Source organism: Halichoerus grypus, chromosome 5 (assembly GCF_964656455.1).
Source record: "Halichoerus grypus chromosome 5, mHalGry1.hap1.1, whole genome shotgun sequence".
NCBI classification, from domain to species: Eukaryota; Metazoa; Chordata; class Mammalia; order Carnivora; family Phocidae; genus Halichoerus; species Halichoerus grypus.
Genome location: NC_135716.1, coordinates 141,121,930 through 141,147,580, shown reverse-complemented (window position 1 = coordinate 141,147,580; position 25,651 = coordinate 141,121,930). Strand labels below are relative to the sequence as shown.

Here is a 25,651-nt window from a genome sequence, read left to right as displayed (position 1 = left end):
AAAATCAGTACACATTTCCTTTTGTACTGAATATTTTTAATCCATTAAAATATCAGAAGAAAACTAGTCACTAAGTATATTTCCTGACTAATACAAGTATAGAAAATGCTTATCCATTAGAGACATTTTAAAGGTAGAATTTGGGTATATACCTAACAGGAAAAAAGAAAGGACAGGCCACGCCAGGAAAGGCGAGGAAGAGAGAACCTAGGTTAAAAGTACAGTAACACAAGGCATCCCCTGGTTTCTAGAGAACTTTAATTCTTGAACCAGAATGTTTCCAAGAAGAGCAAAGTGAAGAGCCTAGGACTAAGACCGAGTAAGCAGTGTTAAGAGGCACTTCGGCGACAACTCTGCCCAACAGAACTTTCTGCAATTATAACGTTGAATCCTGTGTGCTGTCCAATAGCAGCTTATGAGAGCATCCAGTACTGTCCTCTCTCATCCTTTCAAGTGGTTCCTGCCCCTGACTGGGGTACTTTCTTCCTCACATGCACTGGTCTGTGTTTTCTTGCAATACTAAATTCGTACCTTTGACAAATCTCCAGAGCCGGGCTCTCCATGTACTTTTCTGCTCTCGGGTCCCCTGTCCTGCAAATTTAGTTGCATTTGTCTCTGTCACCTCAACTCAGGCTGCCAGCCTCTGGGTAGGGTTCTCCTCCTTGTGTCATACCTGGAAACTCTTAAGTTGGTAAGCAAGCTAGGGTAATTCGGGGCTCTCCTCATTTGTTTCCCGTCTCTCAGCAATCATGTCCCCTCACTGCCTGACGTTATGACCTAAACACCATTGTCTTATACATTTGTCCAGTTTTGTGGTTGTTTCAGGGAGGTCTTTATTACTTCCTTTGGGCCAGAAGCAGAATTCTAGGAACTGAATTTTAAATTTCATTTAATTCTAATTAAATAGTCTTATGTAACTGGGAGCTACTGTGTTCTCTGTAAACTCATACCATCAGAGTACAGGCTCACTCCCTAAATCTAGCAGACTGTGAGATTAAAAAGATGACTTAAATTGAGAATAAATTAATTGTGATTACTCCTTTTGTAACTTTTTATAAAACTATATTGGGCTAAAGAATGTTGTATACAAATGTTATGTTCAAAATGGGCATTTTGAACTGAAGTCAGTGTCAATACTATTCATTCAATAAAAACCAACAGAGTGCTGACCACTTCCTAGGTTCAAGGCAATTGATGAGGTGTTGCTGGGGCTACACAGACAAAGACAGTTTGGGCTCTCTGAGGTTCACATTTTAGTGAGACATGCTAGAGAGATACATTAAAGGACAAAAGCACCATGAAGGCAGGAAACAAGTATTGCAGGTGTACAAAGAACAGAGCAACTAATTGCAACGACATGGGGATAATGGTAGGGTCTTTACCAAAGAGACGGGATCTAAGTGACATCATGAAAAACAAAATTAATTTGTTAAACAAACATTCACTCAGTACCTACTTTATGCCAGGTCTTGTGCTAGAGACCGAGGATAGAAAAACCGATCTGGCATCACGCCTACCTTTAAGGCGCTCACGAGCTAATGGGGTAGAGTACGGTGTGCAGTGACAGCACCAAGAGAGGACAGAGAACGAGCAGTGGTGGTAAGGACAGAGAAGAGAGGATAAATATCCTACAGATGTCACTGTTTCTTCTAGTCTGTTCCTTCCTGTACACACTCGCCTCTTCCTCTCCCCTCCCTTCCCTAGTCTGCCACACCTATTCCCTGTCCAGCCAGAGCTGACTGGACCACAAGTGAACATAATTCCCAAATGAACCGAATCATATGATGGCCTAAGCCCAAGAAAGCACAGTCTTTCTTGGGACAGAATGGAAACTAAGAGAAGGAAACCAGTCAGGCACTGTTAAGCCTAAAACTGAGAGGCCATGGAGAGCTGGTGACAGGGTGGTCATTTTTCATTTTTTTCCCCATTTGAATGCCATTGCAGAGAAAGTCAGTCTGCATTCATAAGAAATTTCCTGAAAACAGAGACTCTGTGTATTTTGCTTACAGGAGCATCTCTAATACAGGCATACCTCAGGTTATTATGCTTCACTTTACTGCACTTCATTTCACAGCTATTGTGTTTTTCATGAACTGAAGGTCTGTGGCAACCCTACGGTCAAACAAGTCTACCAGCAACATTTTTCCAACAGCATTTGCTGACTTCGTGTCTCTGTGTCACATTTTGGCAATTCGTGCAATATTTAAAATTTTTCATTATTATTATATTTGTAATGGTGATTTGTGATTAGTGATTATGACTCGCTGAAAGCTCAGATGATGGTTAGCATTTTTTAGCAAAAGTATTTTTTAACCATAGTACGGAGTAAACATAACTTTTATATACACTGGGAAACCAAAAAATTCATCTGACTAGCTTTACTGTGATATTTACAATATGGAGCCAAACCTGCAATATCTCGGAGGTAGGCCTGTACTTAACATGGACATTGCTTGGCCCAAACTTTTCTCCACGTTGTAATCCTTTTGCCCAGTGGCCATGGTAACAGAGTAGGGGCTTGAATCTAGAAGGGTATCACCAAAGGGAAGAGGATGGCTGCATTACATGGTGTGCAAACAGTGATCCCTAGTTGAGGGTACAAACTTTTCCATCACATAGTTTCGCATAATTATAAATTCTTTAATATGTAAGATTCAAAGAAATGATGGCAGAAATCAGGTGAAGTTGTTTTTGTTGAAAACTTACGGTAAGAGCCATCTGAGCTAATTTCATCACTTATAACCAGGCAGGTAATCTGGGAATAAGGTAAAGGATTGCTCTGATTATAAGGACTAACAATCATTCCAATGAACTTTGCACCGCCTCTGGAGAAGTAACTCTACAATTAAAAGAAAAATATAATTAGTCTCGACTGCGTAAGTTTAAAAATCAGTATTTACCCATACCAACATCTTAAACACCTAATGGTTCGGGAAAAAGGAACAAAAGGTGTGTTAAAAACTTCACATCCAAAAAGCAACTAAATGAAATATGTATCATTCCACACTCTAAATTTTTTAGGCCAAAATGTGCTCAACCCAACCAGAAGTGACCAGAAATGACCCCTTTTAAGGGTCATCACCTGGCCTGCAAAATCTGTATTTGCCATGAACATGTTTACAAATTATTTTCACTATGCTTCAGCTATAATCTTTATCAATATGGTAATAATTTATTAACAGCTGCTGACAGCAAAAACATTCATCTATTTAACATAAACTGTTAGAATCAAACAAAACTTCATTCTTCCCAGAGATGTAAAATAGACTGGTTCTGATTATTTCACTTATACCCAGTCCCTATCCTAGCCAGTCCCTATCCTAGTTGTTCCCATCAATTTTTTTTTGAAGATTTTATTTACTTTAGAGAGAGAGAGAGCTTGAGCAGGGGGAGGTGTTGAGGGGGAAGGAGACAAAGAGGAAAAGAATCCCAAGTAGACTCCACGATGAGGGCGGAGCCCGATGCAGGGCTCATCTGAGGACGCTGAGATCATTACCTGAGCCAAAATCAAGAGCCAGACACTTAACCGACTGAGCTACCCAGGTGCCCAGTTCCCATAAATTTTTAAAGGCTCTGGCAGTACTTATCACTGTTACTTAGATGGTTTGTCTGAACTAAACAAATAGCTCATCTCCCAAATGTTTAAATAAACACGTATTACTCTTGTGATCAGAAAAAATGCAAAGTTATTTCAAAACTCCAGATGTAAATAATATTAGAATTGCAATACTTTGCTAGAAATGTTAAAAATACATTTATTTAATAGAAAGCAATGAAGGAGGAGAAAAAGTACAATTATTTACATACAACGTACACATAAGACCTAGAAGCCCACCTGGTATTTGGCTTGAGTGTCAATATCTCGTAAGGAAGGATTTGGATCAAAGGCAGGATGAGAATGATACCACCCAATAACACTATAACCTCTCACAGCCAAGGTCTCTGAGGCCTGTGTTTGTGAGACAGGATCCATCTCACACTGCAGTCCTGTACTCAGACTGTTACATGGCTCTGCTGCACAGACCTATAAAAAGATTAATCCTTATACGGTTACACTGAAATCCTGTTAATTCTATTACTTAAAGTTTTAGTTCTTCATACGTAGATACAGAAACTTTTTTAAGCCAATGAAAGTACTTGACAGTATCACAAGCAGCCTTTAACTTGCAATGAATGACACTTTCTAAAAGTGCAGTTGTATATAGGAACTCAGAATCCATTTTTCTACTCAAACAAGGCCATAATAATTGTTGTTCTCCAAGTTAGCCCATATAATATCTGTACAAACACAGTCTTCCAATGACTCCCATTACTTATGATAATAATTGCAACAGAGAAGTTTCAACTATAGGGTAGGTGCATGTTTCCTGGCTTTAAAGTAGTTGTAGCTTTTTATTGGTGAAGGCAATGAGGAGGCCTGGCTGGCAGTGCTCCCTCTTTCTTGATGGTAAAAGGAAACTGGTGCTCAATATAATGCTAGTTTACTCCTGGGAATATCTAACCCACATTTGCATAGTCTCATTTATATCACAGGTAAAAGTCTGTATTTTAATTATATCCACTGAAATCTATAAAAACATTTGGTATGGCAGCAGTACTAAATAATTAAAAAAATTTTTTAAAGGTGAGAACTTACTTCAACTATCTTATCAACTTCTGAGTATCTTCCTCCTAATAGACCAATCACTTCTGCCATAGAAACATGAGCATGCTAAAAAGAAATACAAAATAGACTTAGCCCAAACATACAAATCCATCTGACAAAAAAATCAGAATAAAACTCACTTATCACACGAGAGTCATTTATAAGTACGGTGACTATGCTTTTCTAAAATAAAGTAGCATAGTGGAGGAATCAGATGCTAGGCTCAGTGCAAAGAAATTTAGGATTTCAGATTTATCTTCACTGCCAGCTGAGAAGCTTTGAACCAAACATTCAAACACTCCAAGATGCTATTTTTAAATTTACAAAATGAAGATACCATTTGTTTTCCTTACTCAGGAAAGGTATCATATGGATATAATAGAAAAACGTCCTAAACAGACACAACTATTGGAGGTCTCTGGAATTTAGTGCAAACAAGGAGCCTCCAAATTGTAGTTGTGCTTTGTTGCAGTTATCTAGAAGGCAGCAGACAAAGGATACCAGGAAATGAATATAGGGTTAATGATGATAAACAGTCTGCAAAACTCACATTAATTTATTTTCTCTAAAATATGGAAACATGCAATTGTTTGGCTTTTCTCCAAAAGAAAAGAGTTATTTTTAGATTCCTTGTAAAAGAGGATAGTTAAGATCCAAAATACACGTCTTCCATACTCTCTCTTAAGCCTGCAATAAAAATACACAAGAATAGAAATCAGAGTAAGTAAGCACAATAGATTATCCTTACCAAATCCATTATTAAAAGTGCTTCTGAAGCCACTTTCACCTGAAATGGCTCCTGAAATATAAAAAAAAAAAAAATGGGGGAGCATAAAAATAGAGATTTTGTTCTTCCTCACTGGAATGTCCACCCTTTCCTCCTTCACATGTTACACTAAGTTCTCATCACCAACCAAGGCTCAGCACAAACCAGAGATTTTTAAAATATTATCATTTAAAATCCTAGCATGGAGAAATGCTCTTTCATTTCCCATTTGTATCACTCATTTGACCCTTAATGTACCCTGCCTTATCCAATCTTTCATATATATATATATATATATATATATATATATATATGCCTTGCACACACAGAAAAAGAAATACTTCATGTCTGACAGGGGGGCATTATTTATGGCCATTCACTGATGCATAAATAGTACCTGCTTTTCTTCACTGAAAAAATTACAAGGTATCAGTTGGAAGGGATCAAATGAGCTGGAAAAGAAAAAAAAAAATCATTTCTAATATAATCTCAATAACAAGATCAGGAAAATCACATTCATTTAAATTAGAAAATGTGCATCAATAATCTAAACCCCAATTCTCAGAAAAATACTAAACTAGGAGAATTTCTTAAGGACGTTCCATACAACCCTTCTGAAAGAAGCACTGTTTTTTTGGACTCAATAAAAGATGGGAAATGACAGGACCTTTGAGAGAAAGTAATTCTGTTGCCTTAATTTCTTTTAACACCCAGAGAGAAGAACATTCATTATAAGTACCCACACATGTGTCCTACATTGAAAGCAGGTTTCAAAAAGTTTGAAGAAAATGTAACCAACTCCCTGACATGACATGGGTAAGAAAATTCAAGAAAGAGCAAAGTTTCTCAAAAACACTTGTTAAGTACCATATCAGCATAGAGTAGGTACTCAATAAATTTTTGCTGAATGAATAAACAAGAAGCAGTTCTGCTAAAGAAATTAATGTATATAAAAAGCTCTATGATAAACTTATTTTAAAATGAAAGAGTTAAAAAAAAAAGACAAAAAGAGGGGCATATAAGCAAGGGTAGAATACAAAAGCACGTATAAATCTGACAGAAATGCTAGAAAGGCTTTTACCAGTGAAGAACTGAGGTTTGAGAAAGATATTAAGAATGATTAATAAGGTTTTTTTAGGCTATGTTCAGAGAAAGAAAAAACCCAAACAAACAAGGAATATGTTCATGTTAATAGGACTGGAAAACAGCAGGACTATTCAGTTCCCATTCTACCAGAGACTGTTAGTTCCAAAAGTCAGACACTTTGCATCCCAAGTGCCTAGAACAGTGCCTGATACATAACAAACATTCAGAAATATTTGTTGAATGAAGGGGAAAGATCCTCAAATAAAAAAGTGCTTCATCAACATGAATAAAAAGAATAGAAAGACAGTGTATGCATCCCAGAGCACTGAAGAAGCATGATGTGAAACCCCACTGATCTTGTTGGAGGAACTGTACAGAATGGAAAAATTAGTGGAGGACTATGAATAGGCAATTATTGCAATGGCTTGTTTTCATTTTATTTATTTTTTTAGAGGGAGAGAGAATGTATGCATGTGTGAGCGGTGGAGGGGAGAATCCCAAGCAGGCTCCAAGCCCAGCACGAAGCCCAGTGTGGGGCTCTAACCCGGGGCTCAATCTCATGACCCTGAGATCATGACCTGCCACCCAGGTGCCCTGGGCTTGTTTTCAAAACACACAAAAAAGCAGACTTTAGAAGCAGAGAAATTAGATGTAAATATTGGAAAATTCTGGAAAAGATTATTAAACAGGTGATTTTGAGCCTTTAGCAAGTGAAGAGGTGACTACTAAGAATAATAATAATGGATCTATGAAAATATAAGTCATGATAAGTAAATCTAAATTTCATTTCTGATACGACTGATCTGCTAGAAACTAGCAGACTCATAAAGATTCAAATATATTCTATCTGAATATAAGCAAGATACCTGCCAAGATTTTTCTTCTGCATAAGATGAAAAAACACAGGTTAACTGTAGCAATGCACAGCTGATTGAACAATGATGTCTGAGGCTTACATTTATCTCATTTAAACATTTTAATCAGTGGTCAATGACAGAAGAGGTAAGCTTATTGAAATGTTGATGATTCAAAGCTACGAAGGCTAATTGAGAAAAGTGGATCTGGATTCAGAAAGATCCTGACAAACTGGAACAAGGACCTGGAAATCACAATAAATATGTCTCACATTTAGATTCAGAAAATCCAATGTCTGGATACTAGATGAGGAGTCCTAGCTTAGGGATGACTATCTTTTTTACATAGTTTATCTCATTTAACTTACTCTCACAACTGTAAGTTTTAATTTTTATTTTATAGAAGTGATATATAATATAATAGTTAGCAGTATGGATTCTTAAACCTAACTGCCTGGATTTAAATCACAGCTTCGCCACTAACAAGCACGGGCAAGTTGCTCAAGCTCTTTGTGCCTCAGTTTCCTCACCTATAAAATGGGAATGATATTAACTACTGCATAGGGTAGTTATGTGGATTAAATGAGTTAATATACATGAAGTGTTTAAAATTTAGCTAACTAACAGTGTTAGCTATTATAGTTACTATTTTATAAATGAGGACTGAAGGCTTAAGGCCTTATGTAACTTACCTGGGGACATACCCCTGGTTAAGCATCAGGGCTCTTTCCACTGAATATGACTTAGTGCCATTGCTAGATATCTTGTTTTAAAAGGGACACTGACAAAACTATAGTCTATTCAATGGGGCATCTGCAGAAACTAAGGGTCTAGAAAATCAAGACATTTAACTTACTTGGTGACCTTTACTATTACAGGTTATAAATATCAGATTATTCAAAAACAAGAAACCTTGCTAACAATCCGCACCAACTAAAGAAAGAACTAGTCATTTCAAGAGGTTATCTATTTATAATGTCTAAGGAGTTGAATGACTACCTGTCAAAATTAAGGCCCCTTTACAGCATATGTTGGATCCTATGATCACTAAACCCAAATAAATTTAAAACTTTTGCTCAAGGTCTTCCAAATTGATAACCAGTGAAATAAAAAATTTCAAAAATTTTAGTATTTTTCAACTTAATATGAATATAATGTTATATCAGATATTTTTTCCATTCATTTCCTAATCATTTGTGATAAATTAAAAAAATTATAGTTATATAACACTATACCTTTTTGTTGGTCTTGGTACTTTTGAGGATTTAACAGGTTTACATTTTTCCTCTTTTCTTCTTGCCAATTCCTCAGCAGAGAGATGCTAAAACATAAAACACAGGTTGATCAACGAGTCCATCAGCCACTGAGAGGCAGAATTAAAACAAAAACAACTCTTTAAACCATATTTAAAGGCATGTGAGAATGAGATCCACTATGTTGATGTAGATGTGTCTCCTTCTTTCTACTAACAAATCGAAATGCTGGATAATATATAAAAAAAATTGTTCCAAAATCTACAGCCACACCAAGCTTAAAATTTATTCCTTCTCTTGTTTGGCCTATTTCAATTAATGGCACCAGTCACCCAGGTTCAAAAACTTCAGAATTACCTGAGTCCCTCCTCTTACTTATTCCCCATTTCTAGTCACCAAGTCCTACTGTGTTAAGAGTTTTCTTTCCCAACCAGGAGACATCGCAACATAATGATAAAGAGCACAGATTCTGGAGATAGAATGCCTGGCTCTGCTACTTACTGGGTGACGACCCTGGCCAAGTTACTGAAGCTTTCTGTGCTTTAGTTTCTTACCTTTAACATGGGAACACAAGTAGTAATAACAACAATGTCCTGGTGTTATTGTGATGATTTGATTAATGTTTATAAAACCCCGATAATAGTAAGTACAGAACACATCTTTCATCCCACTTCTACTACCACTCTTATACTCTAGTCCAAATGAACTATGCATCTTTTCTAGAATATGTCTGGTATTTTTCCCCATCTGTACCTTTGTTTATGCCGCTCCCTTAGCCTGGGATGCCCTCATGTACTAATTCTCCTGGCTCATCCTTTATGTCACAGATGAAATATCACATTTTCTGTGATACCTCCTCTAATCACAACCTTTGGGGAAGACCTGGCATTTCTTAAGACCAATCTTATGTAACTTATCACAGGTCATCTTTCCTACTAGAAATTAAGTTCCTTCTAGGCAGAAACCAGGCATTAACTAATGTTGTACCTAGACTGGTGCTCAGGTGTAAGGTTGAGGACAGGGAATGGGGAAGAGAAAAAGAGGAGCACCTTTTTTTTTTTTGCACTGAAACCCAGGAGGAAAAGTAACATTTACTAATTGGTATATGCAAGGCTTATTAAGTGCCTAGTACTAGGACCTCCACACATTTTATCCTGTTTACTTCACTTAATTCTGACAACAATTCTTTGAGAGAGATATTACCCACACTCTACAGATAAAAATCTGAATTTTAGTGAGGTTAAGGAACTGTTCAAGGTAACAAAGCCAATAAGCACCCATTCACACATTCTTTCCATTCTACTGCACTAGTTGTTCACAAACAGAATACACACACACACACACACATTCATTGCCTATGTTTCTTTTTAGAACCAGTTTCTATTAGTAGAAATACTTTAATATTTGTAATTCAATTTATGTCTAATGTGTGGGACAATATTTTAAATGGTCTATCAGAACATCATTCTATAAATGTTTACTGAAATGAATTAGGCATACCAACTTCCTGGCACATTGGCAGATTATTCTTGAGCTAGAGACCAGAGTGCAGAGGTAGATAATTAAAATACAGAAAATTAATCAAACTCCTAGTTAAGTGTACCAATGCCTTTATTTTGTTATTTATTGGTGACTTCTAGACAAGCAAATTAACATGGGAAGGATACACACACACACACCAACACAAACGAGTGTAATACATGTGGCATTAAGATATACAAATATAATTGACAGAACAACTTTCACTAATGAGCTATTTGCAAAGGTCAAAGTTACCTCAAATGTTTGTCCTTCTAAGTCTTTTGCATCGCACCAATTTCCCCATGGGTCTCGGACCCTACGTCTCCTTGTGCGCTGGGGTAAGATTAAAATAAAGCAAAAGGTAACAAGGTTAACTTGAAGAAATCACAGCACATTAATATACAACACCAAAATGATATTTTTCTAAAAATCAGTTAATTTCTTCATTAAAATATAATCTCTGATCGGCAATGCCTGACAAAATTTTATTTTATTAATTTATCTTTAATAGCACTCTGCTCAAAAATAAATCAGTAATGATTTTCTGAATTTTACTTGGATTTCTTCTTGAAGTTTAATTTCTCTTCACCTTTATGAGTTAAACACTAGGACAAAAGATATTTTTAAGACCAAAAGAACCACCAAGAAAGACTTCCCTTTCAACCACTTGTGGTAGAAAACTTGCAAGAACCCACAGCAAGAGGTAGGTTACTGAAAACTAGAAGCAAATTAATTATTTCTCAGCCTTAGAAAGGGAAAGACTGCCTAGTGGATACAATTAATAAAAAAGTACAAAGTCAGTTGAATTACTAATACCCAGTTTTGTAAACCTCAATACTGAAGCCTTTAAAATGCACTGACTCAGAAGCCAGCATATAAAAAGCACCCTTTCCAGCAACCATATCTAAAAACATCTTTTTTTACTACAGTAAATCTAGGTAGAAATGGTTTACGGCCTAAATACTCTGAGAAAAATACCCACTCTATTATCGGCACTTTTCTTCATTTGCCTCACCTATTACCAATTTAACCTATTTTATTAGTAAAACCAACAAGAACCCAGTATGACTCTGCCTTTTAGAGGACTTGTAGGATTACCCATTTTTAAAATAAGACTCAGATGGGACGCCTGGGTGGCTCAGTTGTTAAGCGTTTGCCTTCGGCTCAGGTCATGATCCCAGAGTCCTGGGATCGAACCCCGCGTCGGGCTCCGGGCTCCACGGGAGGCCTGCTTCTCCCTCTCCCACTCCCCCTGCTTGTGTTCCCTCTCTTGCTGTGTCTCTCTCTGCCAAATAAATAAATAAAATCTTTAAAAAAAAATAAAATAAGACTCATGAATTGTAAGAAAGTTTAAAACTCACTAACCTCAAGAATTAACAAAGAAAGCTTACAATAGTTTGGATAGCTATTCCAAAAAGCTGACTCTCAAAGGTAAGACTTTTAAACTAACAAAGTAACTGAGGAGGACAAAAAGAGTTTAACTGTATGGTTGTAAAAGACACACTAGATACAGAAACCAGAACCAGCAGTCTAAGACCATGCTAACAAAGCACAATGCTTCTGTGTCAAGTCGGCCAGTGACCCGTGAGGTTTTTTTGGTTTTTGACTTTTAAACTAACGTGGAACTGAATGGGAACCAGGAAAGTGAACGGCTAAGGTGAAATACAAGAGAAAACCAGTTCGTCCACTAAACGTCCACTTGTTAAGCAGCTGGCGAGAAGGAAGCACACCTCACTTAACAGGGCAAGGAGCACTCTGGAGCGCTGCGCTGGCGAGGGTGGTTGCTTACCGCAGACTGCAGGCGCCGTGCAAGCCGGTACGCTTCCCCTGTAGCTTTTCGGTCTCTGACTCGTCCTTTGTCAACTGGTTGTGGCCTGTTGTACACAGCCTGTTCTATTGGAATTCAGGAAAAACAAAACACTCTATTACTTTCTGAAACTCATTTCTTACCTAGGAAGACACATCTACACTGACTGTAAGTTGTAAGCCAATGTCTAAGTTCTGTTACACCTGAGCATCTATCTTACTCTACAATCACTTGGAAGTTCTCACGTAAAAGACTCTTAAGGAAATCCCAGTAAAATGGGGTATTCGTGAGATGGGTAATTTAATTTCTAATTAACTGAGTGCTAAGGCCACTTTGCTGAATTCAAAGATCTAATACTGAAAACATGATTTTTCTTTTGTGGCTGAGGAAGCTGTGACACCTTAGCTTTCTTGACCAGTCAGTCCCATATACAGTGCTTGGGGAAACAAAGACACTGAAATGAAGGACAGACCACAGGGCAGACTGTGAATTCTCTCTCTCTATGAAATAATCTCTGAAAGGAAACATTCTGGTTAGCTGCCTTCCCATACACATACAGTATAGAATATACTCCTCTGAAACCATGGGTTACAAAGTTCTAATTACCTTATCACTTTGCAACTATTGTTATTATCTTTCTTCAAAATGTTTGTGTCACGTTAATTCAATAGAAGTGAAGAAAACATTTAAAATCATGCATATTCATTGACTTTAAATTTGAGAAAAACTAGGGCGAAAGAAACTTTCTTCCATGAAAAATATTTTGGCACTTTTATTACATTTAAGTGTAGGGGCTCATAAATTATTTCCTTTATTTAAACACTGCTAGACAGTATTTCTAGCATTAATACAGATTTCGCAAATTAAATGGGCTATTACTACATTTTTCTTAAAATGACTTTACTTTTACTTGACAAAGAGCAGCACTGTTAAATTATTTCTACTACTTAGACTGAGTATTTTTCCCTTTCATACCACCAATTTTCACTGTAGGTTACAGGAAAATATAGTTTAATCAACAGAAATCTGTTTAAAAAAAAAAACCTCAATAATACATTTATTTCATAATGTCATAGCATCTTCCTCAATTCTCTATCTATACTAAAATCTGCTTGAATTCTAACCATCGAAGAAGTTAATGGGTGCTCTAAAGATAAAAAATGTTGAGTAAAAGATGTTGTTGGGTTTTTATTTTTACCACATCCAAAATTGATTGCTCCTATCAACTCGAGGTATGTATGAATCCGTCCAATACAATTAACATCCCCACAGTTCTTCAGGCCAGGACGTACTGAGGTCTTATTTAAGTATTTCGGTTTGCATATCTCCCTAATTAAGAGATGGAAGTACAGTTATTTTGGATAAATAAAAACATGAAAAAAAGATTTCTGGGGAAAACTTTTAATATTTGAAATATCTTAAAAATTTACCCCCCTCAATCTGTAAATGTGTAGTAAAAACAATGCTAATACATAAAACCCAAATTTTAAATATCTTTAAATGATACAATAACTTATGAGTATAATGTGATTGTTATTAAGTATTATTTCTTTCCCATATGAAATGTAATAGATTCCAGTTATTCCAGGATTTTAAAGTTAGAAGCTTTGTCTACAGATCCAAATTCAAGCCTCATCTTTGAATAAAAAGGGCACTCTGATAATATATCTAAAGTATTTAGTATTAGGCTTTTCTTATTTTTTAATATATTACTTAGGTTCATCTACTTTTACTTTGCTGGACAGTATCTTTTAATTATAAGCTACCTTACAAATACTTAAAAGTTTATTGGTTTTTAAACATTAGACCAATAAATATCAAGTGCTTAACTCTCCATGGAAAACAGAAATAGATATTACAGGGGATTTCAAAGGAATCAAGAAATGCCCAAAGACTATGAAAAAATTAAAAAGTTTACATAATAAAACACATATTTACCGAATATACTTATTGTGCCACAGCAGATACAGGTTAAGAGTAATGGAGAACTTACTCATAGTAGCAAACAATTACTGAACACTTATGCCAGTACTAACAGTTATACAACCTTAATCCTCATAACTCTACAAAGCAGCTTTTATTATTCTTACTTTACAGATGAGAAAACAAGTCAGGGGGATTAAAGTACTTATTTATGGAAGTTAAAGTCAAGATTTTCATACGGACGTTATAAACCAAGTATTCATATATATCATATAAAAGGTATTTATTTAATCTTTATTTTATTTTACAAATATTTATTTTGCATCCTACACCCCAGGCACTGTTTTAGGCACTAAGGATCCAGAGATAAATATAAAGTTCCTGACCTTACATGCTGATAGAATATATATAATGAATTATATTATATGTACATAAAATAAATAATATATATTATAATGGCAGGTAGCAACAAGTGCTAGGAAGAAAAAGTAAGAATAGGGGATAGAGTGAGAGAACTAGGTGCAGACTATTTTAGACAGGGTATTCAGGGAAGGCCTGTCTAAGCAGAAACCAAATTTAAAATCATTAATTCTACAGACATTCAGGGAAGGCAAAAAGTTAACTTGTGATGTTGGAGGGGCACCTGGGTGGCTCAATCGGTTAAGCATCTGACTCCTGGTTTCCGCTCAGGTCACCAAGATCTCAAGGTTGTGAGACTGAGTCTCACATTGGCCAGTGCTCAGCAGGGGGTCAGCTTGGGATTCTCTCCCTCTGCCTCTGTCCTTTCCCCCACTCGCATGTGCTCTCTAAAATAAATAAATATAATCTTAGGGGAAAAAAAAAGAAATTCCACTGAAAAGTTGAGGTTTCAGTGTTTTTTCACTTCAACTTCAGTGTGAAAGGAAACAAACTGTACAAATGAAGCCAAGAGAACAGGAATAAGCACAGTGTACCAGCTACCAAAAATTTACAGGAATCTAAAAACTGTACTGATTTAATTAAAGATTACCCAAATCAAAAGTCTTTAAACAGAGCTCAGCACTAGCATGATGCTGAACAAACGGAAAGGCCTCTAGGGGCTCCTGGGTGGCTCAGTCAGTTAGGCATCTGCCTTCAGCTCATGACCCCAGGGTCCTGGGATGGAGCCCCACGTTGGGCCCCCTGCTCAGCAGGGAGTCTTGCTTCTCCCTCTGTCCTCTGCCTCTCCCTTCACTTGTGTGCACTCTCTAATAAATAAAAAAAATCTTAAAAAAAAAAAACGGTAAGGCCTCCAAAGATACCTATTCATGTTTCATTTGCACCATCTTTTCCCCTTAACAAATAGAGTGCCTCTGTATTTGCTTAGAACAAACATTGCCCTAAGCACTAGGGGTGTAACAATGAATAAAACAGACAAAAATCTGCCCATGTGAAGCCTGTATTATCACGGGGAAGGAGGAGTGAAGAAGGAGACAATACACAAATAACATAATATTTTCAGTAGTAATAAGTTCTATGAAGATTAATAAAATACAGAGTAAGAGAGTGGGAGGCAGAGATGTGAGCTATTTTAGATAGGGTGGTCAGTGAAGTCCTCTAATTTCCCTGGAGCAGACCTGAAGGAGAGGACGAAGCACAATTCATCAAGATCTGGGGGGCAGAGTGGGGGAAGCATCCAAGGCAGAGTGAAAAGTCTGGGTGAAGGACCTGAGATGAAGTGTGAAAATAAGGAGTCAAGACTGCAAGACCCTGAAATCACCTTCCCCTAATGTGACCTGGAACAAGTTCCTTTTCCTCTCCGAACCTCATTTTTCTCATCTTAAAAGGAGGACAAGGTTGTCAAGAGGACTGGAGATGATTTAAATACATTTAAATACATCTGGTAGGCATTCAATAATGGTATTGGTTCCTATCTTAATAAAACATACCCCTAAACAGGGAGTCAGTTGCATGTGTTTTTATGGAAAGGATCTTTTAGCTACAAACAAATCTAGCAGGTCTTTTTTATTTTAAAACTTTACTCTTCTTTTTTTTTTTTAACACCACCTCCAGTCCCCTCTTCTATTTCTGAAGAGAATAGTTTTGAGTTCCTGTTCAAAACATTTCTTTCTGCTTTCATACTGTTTTGCTAAATCACTATAATGAAACAACATTTAACTGGTTTTATGAACTAAGGCAAATGTCATTAGGAAACTACTGCCATATAATTTATATCATCAATATAAGTTATTCTGCCTTATTGAGAATCCAAAATTCAAGTAAGTGAAATTAATTAAAGCACCATTAGGTCACTCATTGATGATTCATACAGATAAAAAAATTTTGAGATATTATTTTGTAGTCCTTCAATTTTGGCCATTCATCCTCTTATTTCCAAAAACAAAATTAGATACCCATAGAGATCTAATTTGATTGGTCTTCTTCAATAGTGTGAATGAACAGGCAATGTGAAATAATGGAGAGAGTGATAGACAGAGTCGAGACCTCCACATAGGTCCTTCTGTCAGTAGCTGGTTGTATAATTAAAGGCAGGCCCCTAAACGTCTCCTGACCGCAGAATCTATCAAACACAGAAAATACCACCTGCCTATTCTATAGGACTGTTGTGAGGAATCAAACAACATAGAAAAGCTTTCCGTAACTGTAAAGCACTATGCAACTATCAGTTGTTCCTTATAATTCTTCTTTCGTTTGATACCACCCTTACCCAGAAATTTTACTTTTAGCCATCTCAACCATCAGTCAGTCAAGAACAAGAACAAAAGTCCTTCATTTAGGATAGAGCTATCTTTAAAAGCCAAATTAATATTGTGTGGGCAATGAAGGTTACTGATGTAATAAGCCTGGTTATTTGTTTTGCTTGGGCAATCTTCCTAAGTTACAGCAAAAGTCCTCTGTAATGGGATACACAATTCAGTATCTCCTGAAGCAGTAACAACAATTATGAATGTTTGATAATGTCTTAATTAAAATGTTATGAAAAATTCAAATTATCTGCAGAGCACTTACGCTAATAAGGTGGGAAGTTTTTTGGTTTGTGCCCTATCCAATGCTAAATAATTCAAATTTTGACAATTTACAAGATAAACTTCACATATCAGAAAATTCCTGCATCCTGAAGCTGGATGAAGGGATTATTAACACATTATGTTACAAGATCAAAGCTGAAAGAAAGCATTTATAGCAATTTAGAATGGTTTCTGTAATCTAGCCACATTTAATGACAGAAATACCCTTCTGTCACCAAAATTTTCTTTTTGTACTTACAAGTACATGATAAACTAGGAAAGACATTCTCCCCCCTTTCCAGTACAGTAGTGTTTTCTGTATCTTCCTAACACTGTCCTTCTTTAAGAAACTGCTTCTTAAAGCAAATTATCCTTTTAATCCAGGACCAAATACTCTTAATGAATAGACAGATGGGCTGAGATAGCTAGAGATAACAATATCTACCAAAGCTTTCAAAGAAAATTTCACTGTGAGAAATTTTAAGTCTTGCCTATTAAAATATATTCATATGTTCAAGCTCTCTGCATCACTAGCAATGTAAAACACTAAATTCTGCATAGGCCTAATTAAAATACTCTAGAGCATGATAAGTTTTACAACAGTATCTAAAATATAATTCTTCCTTACCACTGATCCAAAATGTAATTCCTAATTTTCAAATAGCGTTCTGGTGTTTTAGCTTGGCGCCCCTCAAAGAACTCAGGAATTGCTTGTTTTTCTTCTTCTTGAACGGTATTTCTATCTATTTCTACTTCTTGTTCTGGTGGCCTCAGCTCTTCTTCCTCATGGCTCTCCTCCATTTGACAGGAAGAATGAAAAAGCACTTCAGTATCACTCAAGTCTTCCTGAACTTCACAACGCTCTGGAGAAGGCAACGGCCTGGCAGCATCTATTATTCCATTTCCATCATGTTTTTCAGAGTTTTTCATCAGTTTATTACATTTCTGATCATTTAACTCAACTGATTTTTTGTCACTAACGCTCTGTTTTTCAGTCCAAAATTTACTTCCTGAGCTTGAAAGTGCTTCCATCTCTCCCTGCTTTATATTCTGAAAATACTCCTTGGAAGATTCAGATACAGAATCTTCCTGGTTGGAAGCAATAAATTCCCCTTGACTGGTTTCATGACTTTTACTATTAGGAATGTTTAATAAGACATCATTGCTAGGATTCTTTTGGGGAGCTTGAGAAGTCAACTCATCTGCCTCATCTGTGATGTCTACTTCTTCATCATCAGATAACTTTTCAATTTTTATAGCATTCAAGTTGGGATCAGCACGTCCCCTTAAACCTGATGGCGTCCATGCCTTTGTGCCTTCATCTTCATTTTTAATCTGAAGGTCACTGCTGCTCTTCTGATTTGGTGTTTCCTTCTCTGGACCATCTAATTTTACCTTATTAAAAATCAAGATAAAATCCCCATATTAACATTTAAAAATTTAACCACTGGCACACATATAATAAATACTGTATTATTAAACTGAGTACACATCAATGGTATATTACACCTTTATTGTGCTTTTCTTCTAAGGATTTACAACTGCATTTTAAATGTAAAATGTCATCATTTCAAATTTCTATCACTATATTTGACTCATTCATGGTATTAATCAAATAATCATGACCTATGACCTGTACAACTGCTATTTGTTTTTCAGTATTAAGTTTAAAACAGGACTGTCTCAGATCAACCACAGAGAATGAACCAACAACTGTCATACTAAGGTATTCTTTAAGATATTAAAATATTTTTAATGGCTAATTTCTTAGAATGTCAGATACCTCAGCTGATTATTTTTTATAATGCTAAATAGCCCATTATTTAAGGGAATCTATGTCACGTATCTTTATTTAGTAAATTAAATTCATTTTTCATTTAAATACAGATATAATAGAAACAAACTATTTTGCAAAGGTTCATTTAATGTAGCTCCAATATTATACAGCTTATAATTTAAGGCATGACATTATCTTCCATAGGTACTATTATAGGCATAAATATCTAGTCATGGAGAAGAAAATGACTATCAATGAATATAAATGATTTGAAATAAAATCTTCACATACACGGTTTTTGAAAAATTTTGTATGTGACTGGCATACCCAAGGGATGACAGCTCTTAAAAAGAGCTTACTTACGGATCCTGTATCACAACAGAATCCTAGGGTCTAGTATTTGAGGTTAATTGGCTTATTATGTATAGAAGAAAGGGAAGCAGGAGAGAAAAGGAGATTTGGACATATGACCTGGAATAGCCTTTAACAACCTTGCTATTTACTTGAAGTCTCTTGTTTTTACCTTAAACATTCAGATAAGATTTCATATTATATTTCATATGAATGTCTCTTTTAACATCATGATGTATCCTTTCACCCCAAGTCTTTGAGTAAAACTGACACCCCAAGATGCTCTGCATGTTCCAGTCTGAGAAGCATGGGGACAGGAATAACCAAGTTAAGCTTTATTCTCTTCCAGAATACCTTAACCTTGCCAGGCTGCCTTGAAAATGCGTTTGCTTGGTTAAAGGGGGAGCAGATGATTGACGTATAATGAATCCATTCCATTCTTTACTTCCTATGCTCAAATGACACAAAGTTCTATAAATCTTGTATGCAGGATAAAACCCATTATTTGCATTGAAAGAAAATAGCGTATTTCACTTAAGACCCTGTCAAATTCTATATAATTATGTTCCCAGAACTCAAGCAGAGAACATATTAAAAATTACTAAATATCAAAACTACATGGTTGAACACAGCACAGATTACTAGAAAGATTAAAGAACTAGACCATAACTATGCTGTTCTGAACACTGCAACTTACAGAAGTTTTCATATAATTCCTCATAAAAATTATAAGTTTCATTGTTATTAAACAGATTTTAGCATGATGTTAGCATTTATGGTCCCTAAGCTCTAATCATTCCTAAAAGCTACAATGCAAATCTTTGGACAGAAGTTCTGAGGCTACCATGATGTCCCGGGTGCCTGCAGGAGGAGGCCCAGCAGAGAAGTAGGCTGGAGCCACAGAGCATGGAGTCCTGAGAATGTAGTGGAAGCTGCCGCCATGAGAATGGAGCAGGAACAAAACAGAGCAGGAGCCAGTCCAAGCTTTTGGAACATCCAGTGTCAATTTTGCTATGAGCTTTAAACCTCCAAGTAAAATCCAGAAACTTCCCCAGCCTCTCTTGCAGCCAGGACAGAGGTAAGCTCTGTGCCCAACATGGGGCTTGAACTCATGACCGCAAGATCAGGAATAGCACGCTCTGCCGACTGAGCCAGTCAGGCACCCTAACAATGTGCATTTTCAAACACCATTCTAGAGCTCGTGGGCTTGTTTTTCTGGACTGGGTCTTGTACTCACATATTGAAAAGACTGGTTTTTAAGTCAAACTCTTCTCAGAATTTACAAATAGGCATCTTACTAATAAAAAAAATAGTAATAAAAACAAAAAAAGCTACAATGCAAATCTTTAAAAAGAAAAGATATTTTCCAGGAAACAATGACCTCTAATCGCAATACTCAAAACACTTAAGCTATGCTTTGAGATTTTTGAGGATAAACATGTGTTGAGTACTTTATGAATATAAAATATTTTCACTATGAAAACTTTGAACATTGACATTAATGCCCAAATTAAAGCACTATTTTTGCTTCCTAATTTTATTTATTGCAAATATTATTACTAACTAGGATATTTATATCCTGCTTACCTTATTTTTAAAGTATTGCCTGGCATAACTCTTAACTTGTAAAACAGTGCGACTTCCAATTAGCTTTGCAATTTTGGTCCACCTTCGGCCAAATTTAGCCTAGTTATCAAAATGGAAAAGAAATTGATTTTGATTAACTTACTCGTTAATAGTCCAAGCAACTGCACATTAAAAAAAAACCTAAAAGAACAACCCATCTTTATTTATTTTCTAAAGTACACAATGAAGCCACATATATAAGCTAAGACTCTTAAAAGCAAAGCCCATACTCTTTTGGATTCTCGACGTCTGAAAACTGACCAAAATGATTTAGAAATTAGTTTTCTTTTTACAGCTATCTAAATGAAGATCCACAACTTTTATGGATTCCTAACCGTATGTATTCATATTGCACATTATGATGTTCCAAATCTAAAAAAACAAGTGCCTGAAAAAGAGGCAGGTTCCATTTTCCATTTATAGAATCAACTGATTACATTCTGACACTAATTTCAAAATATCTTTTTTTACCCAGATTCCATCTGGCACAATATCCATTACCTGTCCCATAGCAGATACTTTTACTCTACACAGGTATCACAGAAAACCGACTTCGAAGAACAAATGAATCACAAATGAAGCAACCTGCAACCAACACCTTCCTATACCCCTGTACTGTTAAAGGCTTATGCCCGCTAATGACAAAGCTGTGGTGGGGAAAAAACTGAAACCCTGAGGGAGCTCTGGTGTTTTCTGAAGTATAGAAAGGAATGCAATATAATTTTAAAGCTAAAAGGAATTTTTGGGTATCAAGTCTATTATTTGATACATAAATCTTCACCATATCTCCACAACTCAGGGAAGCTGATCCCAGGGCCAGATTTACACGACAGGTTATGACATTTACAGGTTACAGTGGCAAATCATCTTCAAAACCTGACCTAAATGATAAATTAATTATATACTTATTTCTGAGATTCATGAGAATATCTGACATGAGAACAATTTCTTAAAACTGAAAGCATTTCTAGGAAAATTCTTAGTAAATATAAATTAATTAAGATTGTTATTAACTAACACCTAGCTAAGATCAACTTACTGAACAATTATATTTATTGTGGGATGAAGGCAAATGAGTAACTTCATAGGATGGAGCACTTTTGGACACATCAAAGATCTGGACAAAGCATAACTAGTTGTGATTGTAGGGGCTTGAGCATTATGAAAATTGGAGAGGGTACACTAACAAGAGGAGCGAAGAAAACACTCACCAATTTCAAAATAGAGCAAAAAGACAATTCTATGGGCGCCTGGGTGGCTCAGTTGGTTAAGCAACTGCCTTCGGCTCAGGTCATGATCCTGGAGTCCTGGGATCGAGTCCCGCATCGGGCTCCCTGCTCAGCGGGGAGTCTGCTTCTCCCTCTGACCCTCCCCCCTCTCATGCTCTCTCTATCTCATTCTCTCTCTCAAATAAATAAATAAAATCTTTAAAAAATAAATAAATAAATAAATAAAAAAAAAAAGACAATTCTATGCCCAAAAGGGAAGGAAAAATTTTCCTTCATCATTCGGTACCAGATAATTCCTTTCTCTAAAGCCTGAGAGAATTCAGTGTATAAGCAAAATATATCAGTAAGTTAAAAAGGCTGGGAATACACATATGATCTCACTGATATGAGGAATTCTTCATCTCAGGAAACAAACTGAGGGTTGCTGGAGTGGTGGGGGGTGGGAGGGATGGGGTGGCTGGGTGATAGACATTGGGGACGGTATGTGCTATGGTGAGCACTGTGACTTGTGTAAGACTGTTGAATCACAGACCTGTACCTCTGAAACAAATAATACATTATATGTTAAAAAAAAAAAAAAAAAAGAAGATAGTAGGAAGGGAAAAATGAAGGGGGGGAAATCAGAGGGGGAGACGAACCATGAGAGACGATGGACTCTGAGAAACAAACTGAGGGTTCTAGAGGGGAGGGGGGTGGGGGGATGGGTTAGCCTGGTGATGGGTATTAAAGAGGGTACGTATTGAATGGAGCACTGGGTGTTATACGCAAACAATGAATCATGGAACACTACATCAAAAACTAATGATGTAATGTATGGTGATTAACATAACATAATAAAATTTAAAAATTAAAAAAAAAAAAAAGGCTGGAAATACAACCAACAGTTCCTTCTAGTTTTGTGGGAAAACATTCTAGGTTTAAAATATCTGTTTATGTATATAGATAGATACCTACATATGTATATAAATAAATACATATTGGCATATACAGGGACAAATATCTTTGGAAGGACACGCAGAGAACAGATAACAATGGTTACCTGAGGCAAAGAGAACTGAAGGCACAGACTGGAATGACAGGGAGACTTAACACCTATAACTTTAAATACCCTTTGAAGTTTGAGCCATGCAGACATAGCCCCATCATTCCAAGTGTCAACAATAACCTAAAAATTCACAACCCACTTTTGTATGTGTGTATACAAACACATACACACACACACACATACATATATAGATAGCCTTTGGTAAGGGGCAAAACACCAAAGTAGTAAGCAATCTTAAGTAAGTGACTGGTTAATTAAAGTTAGGTTATAAAAATGACAATCATGCAACAGAATGAAATACCAATATAAAAAACATTAACAGTACAGGAGAAAAACCTGAGGAGGAGATAAAACCTTCAAGATAGTTTATTTATTTATATAAAGACATCACAGAATATATAGATGTCATGGCGATATCTATAAAAATACAAATACATTTTATTTCCCATCATCCGTAAGAAATGTTAACAATGACATTTCAATTTGCATTCATAAAACCCACATAAATATTATATAAATATCCTATATGTAATATATAAATTATATGTAATTTCAAAATTAATTAGTGTAATACTGGGTAACATGTACCTTACAGGAAAAGATATAACCTACTCCTAATAATTAGAAAAAAAAATTCTGAATATTTTCTTAAAAGTTTCTTCATATTAATAGGAGAATTTTCAGAATTACAAACGGGCGTACATTTTTTTTTCTATTACGTAACTTATGGATATTTAAATAGATCTCAGTGAAACATTCATGCAAAAGAAATGTTTCTGGTTTTCAACTATATCCACTAAAAAAATATTCAGACTGTGTGCACTATGCCAAATATCTGAATAAAAAAGAACTCAGCTGATTATGCAGACAGTTCCAAATATCAAGGGTTTTTTTTCTGTTGTTTTTTGGGGGTTTTTTTCCAAGAGAAAACATCAGATAACTAAATAATTTTGCCTTTTAATCCAGGCAGTTGATGTATACAGACAGAGCTTAATATCTTGGGTTTTATTATTCCCAAAAAAGGGGGGGGGGATGAAAATTATCTAAAATATTGATCCAAATGTATTTTAATCTTTTAGTAACTTAGATATGAGTTAAAAGGAATTCTCTTGTACTACAAACATCATTACTACAGAAAAACTGAAGATGTGATCATTAAAAGAAATTTCTGGTCTCCACAAATTAACCTTATAATTCTATCAATACTGGCTTCTAGAATTATTTTACTATAAATTAAAAATTGCTCTATTTACCAGCCCTTGTTCAAACAGCTCTTTTTCTTCTATCTTCCACTTTACTGAGTAACTGGCTGTTTTTGTAGGAGAGTGTGCCCTGAGGGGAAAAAAAGGAATTGCAAAAAAAAAGTCTGAAATGGAACATTCCGTATTTATGCAGCTCAAGGTTATAGATAGCCATAGGCTGAATTCAATACTGTGAGTCTAAGAGTTAAAAAAGAAGAAAAGGCTGCAGCCTCTACCTGGGGGACAGATTTACCCTGTCTTGTATACTTCTCTAGCTCAGGATGATAGGAGCCCCAAATGACATAATCCTTGGGTCTGAGTGAAGATAACACTAAAAGACATCAAAGGAAGTCAATGTGATAACAAACAAATAGGCTTCCTTAGACTGGACACAACGCGGCAGATGTTAATACATTTCCAAATCCTGAAAGGCATGTTAAGTGTTTAAGTTGGCTCCAGAAATATTAGCTCTTTGATTCTTCCGTATAATCTATGTAAATATCAAGCCAAAAAAGAAGTAAAGAAACTATGGCATTATGTTTATTACTTTTGAAATGCAGTCCTTATGAAATTATAATAGTGATGAAGCTCATTAATTTAATTCAAGCAAACCATTACTCTTCTCGTTAACTTGTTTGCTGTTATTTATTCAGCAAAATGCAAAAGCCAAAGTCTGCCCACTGCTCAAACCCTTGGCAATGGTAAATCTGTAAGTCTACCCTTTGAAGGATCATAAACATGAAAGTTTATTAACACTAAATAACATCAAATTTTCTTCAATTATAGGGAAAGGATATTTATAAAATAGTTAATACTTGATTTCTCTAGATAATTTTTGAAAGCCACAAATTCAAATTAAATTTGTTTGAAATGAGTGAAAATTAACTGACAAGGTAATAGAAATCAAGCCAATTCCTAATATGTTAGATAGCAGCTTTAAAAAATTTCCCCACAAATCCTTAGGAAGCCATCTTTTCCATAATCCAGTGGAATAGCTTAGATAGGACCACAAAAGAAATTCTGACATATAAATAATGTCATAAAATTATCTTGTGGCATTCCAACAACTGTATAAGAAATTTTGATTTTATATTTTTGTACAACCCAAGGTCAAGAGTTTTTCCACAGGCCAACTATAATTTTTTAATTCTCCTATAATTTTAAAATATAAAACATGTAAGTACATACATGATTTTTGCTGTTTTCTGTAGACTGCACCACATGAAAAAGAAAATAAGGAAACTTGTGAACAAGTTTTTAAAAATATAGTTCAGACTTCTAAGAGTATTAAAAATTGATTTTACCTCTTCATGTATTTTTTATCATCTTCCTTTTGATCAAGCCAGAATTTTTCTGGAAGTGATTTTTTAGATAAGTAATACCTGTGTAATTATTAAAGAAACTTTTAAAATAATAATTAAATCCTATCATTTTTATGTGACTTATATTAAGTAGGTACTCACATCCATGAAAATCATACTTGAATCCTAGCTAAATCAATTCTTCTTAAAACCTTTTCCAGATCTGCAAAAATTATGAT

General features: G+C 35.6%; 1 protein-coding gene across 6 annotated transcripts in view; it reads right to left on the bottom strand.

Moving 5' to 3' along the window:
• MYSM1 (Myb like, SWIRM and MPN domains 1) overlaps positions 1-25,651 on the bottom strand; it is a 49,405-nt gene that overhangs the window by 15,981 nt on the left and 7,773 nt on the right. For 4 of the 6 annotated variants that reach the window (XM_078073077.1, XM_078073074.1, XM_078073075.1 and 1 more), the window contains exons 4-17: positions 25,416-25,493; positions 25,300-25,323; positions 24,124-24,202; positions 20,558-20,656; positions 17,471-18,237; positions 13,131-13,261; positions 11,915-12,018; positions 10,381-10,458; positions 8,587-8,672; positions 5,809-5,863; positions 5,394-5,444; positions 4,637-4,711; positions 3,836-4,024; positions 2,707-2,839 (exon numbers count right to left, since the gene is read on the bottom strand). In XM_078073077.1, the coding sequence (XP_077929203.1) occupies positions 2,707-2,839; positions 3,836-4,024; positions 4,637-4,711; positions 5,394-5,444; positions 5,809-5,863; positions 8,587-8,672; positions 10,381-10,458; positions 11,915-12,018; positions 13,131-13,261; positions 17,471-18,237; positions 20,558-20,656; positions 24,124-24,202; positions 25,300-25,323; positions 25,416-25,493 (1,949 nt within the window). Of the gene's footprint in view, positions 1-2,409; positions 2,525-2,706; positions 2,840-3,835; positions 4,025-4,636; positions 4,712-5,393; positions 5,445-5,808; positions 5,864-8,586; positions 8,673-10,380; positions 10,459-11,914; positions 12,019-13,130; positions 13,262-17,470; positions 18,238-20,557; positions 20,657-24,123; positions 24,203-25,299; positions 25,324-25,415; positions 25,494-25,651 lie in introns of all 6 variants that reach the window. The other 2 variants (XR_013448170.1, XM_078073078.1) reach the window with 2 other exon arrangements.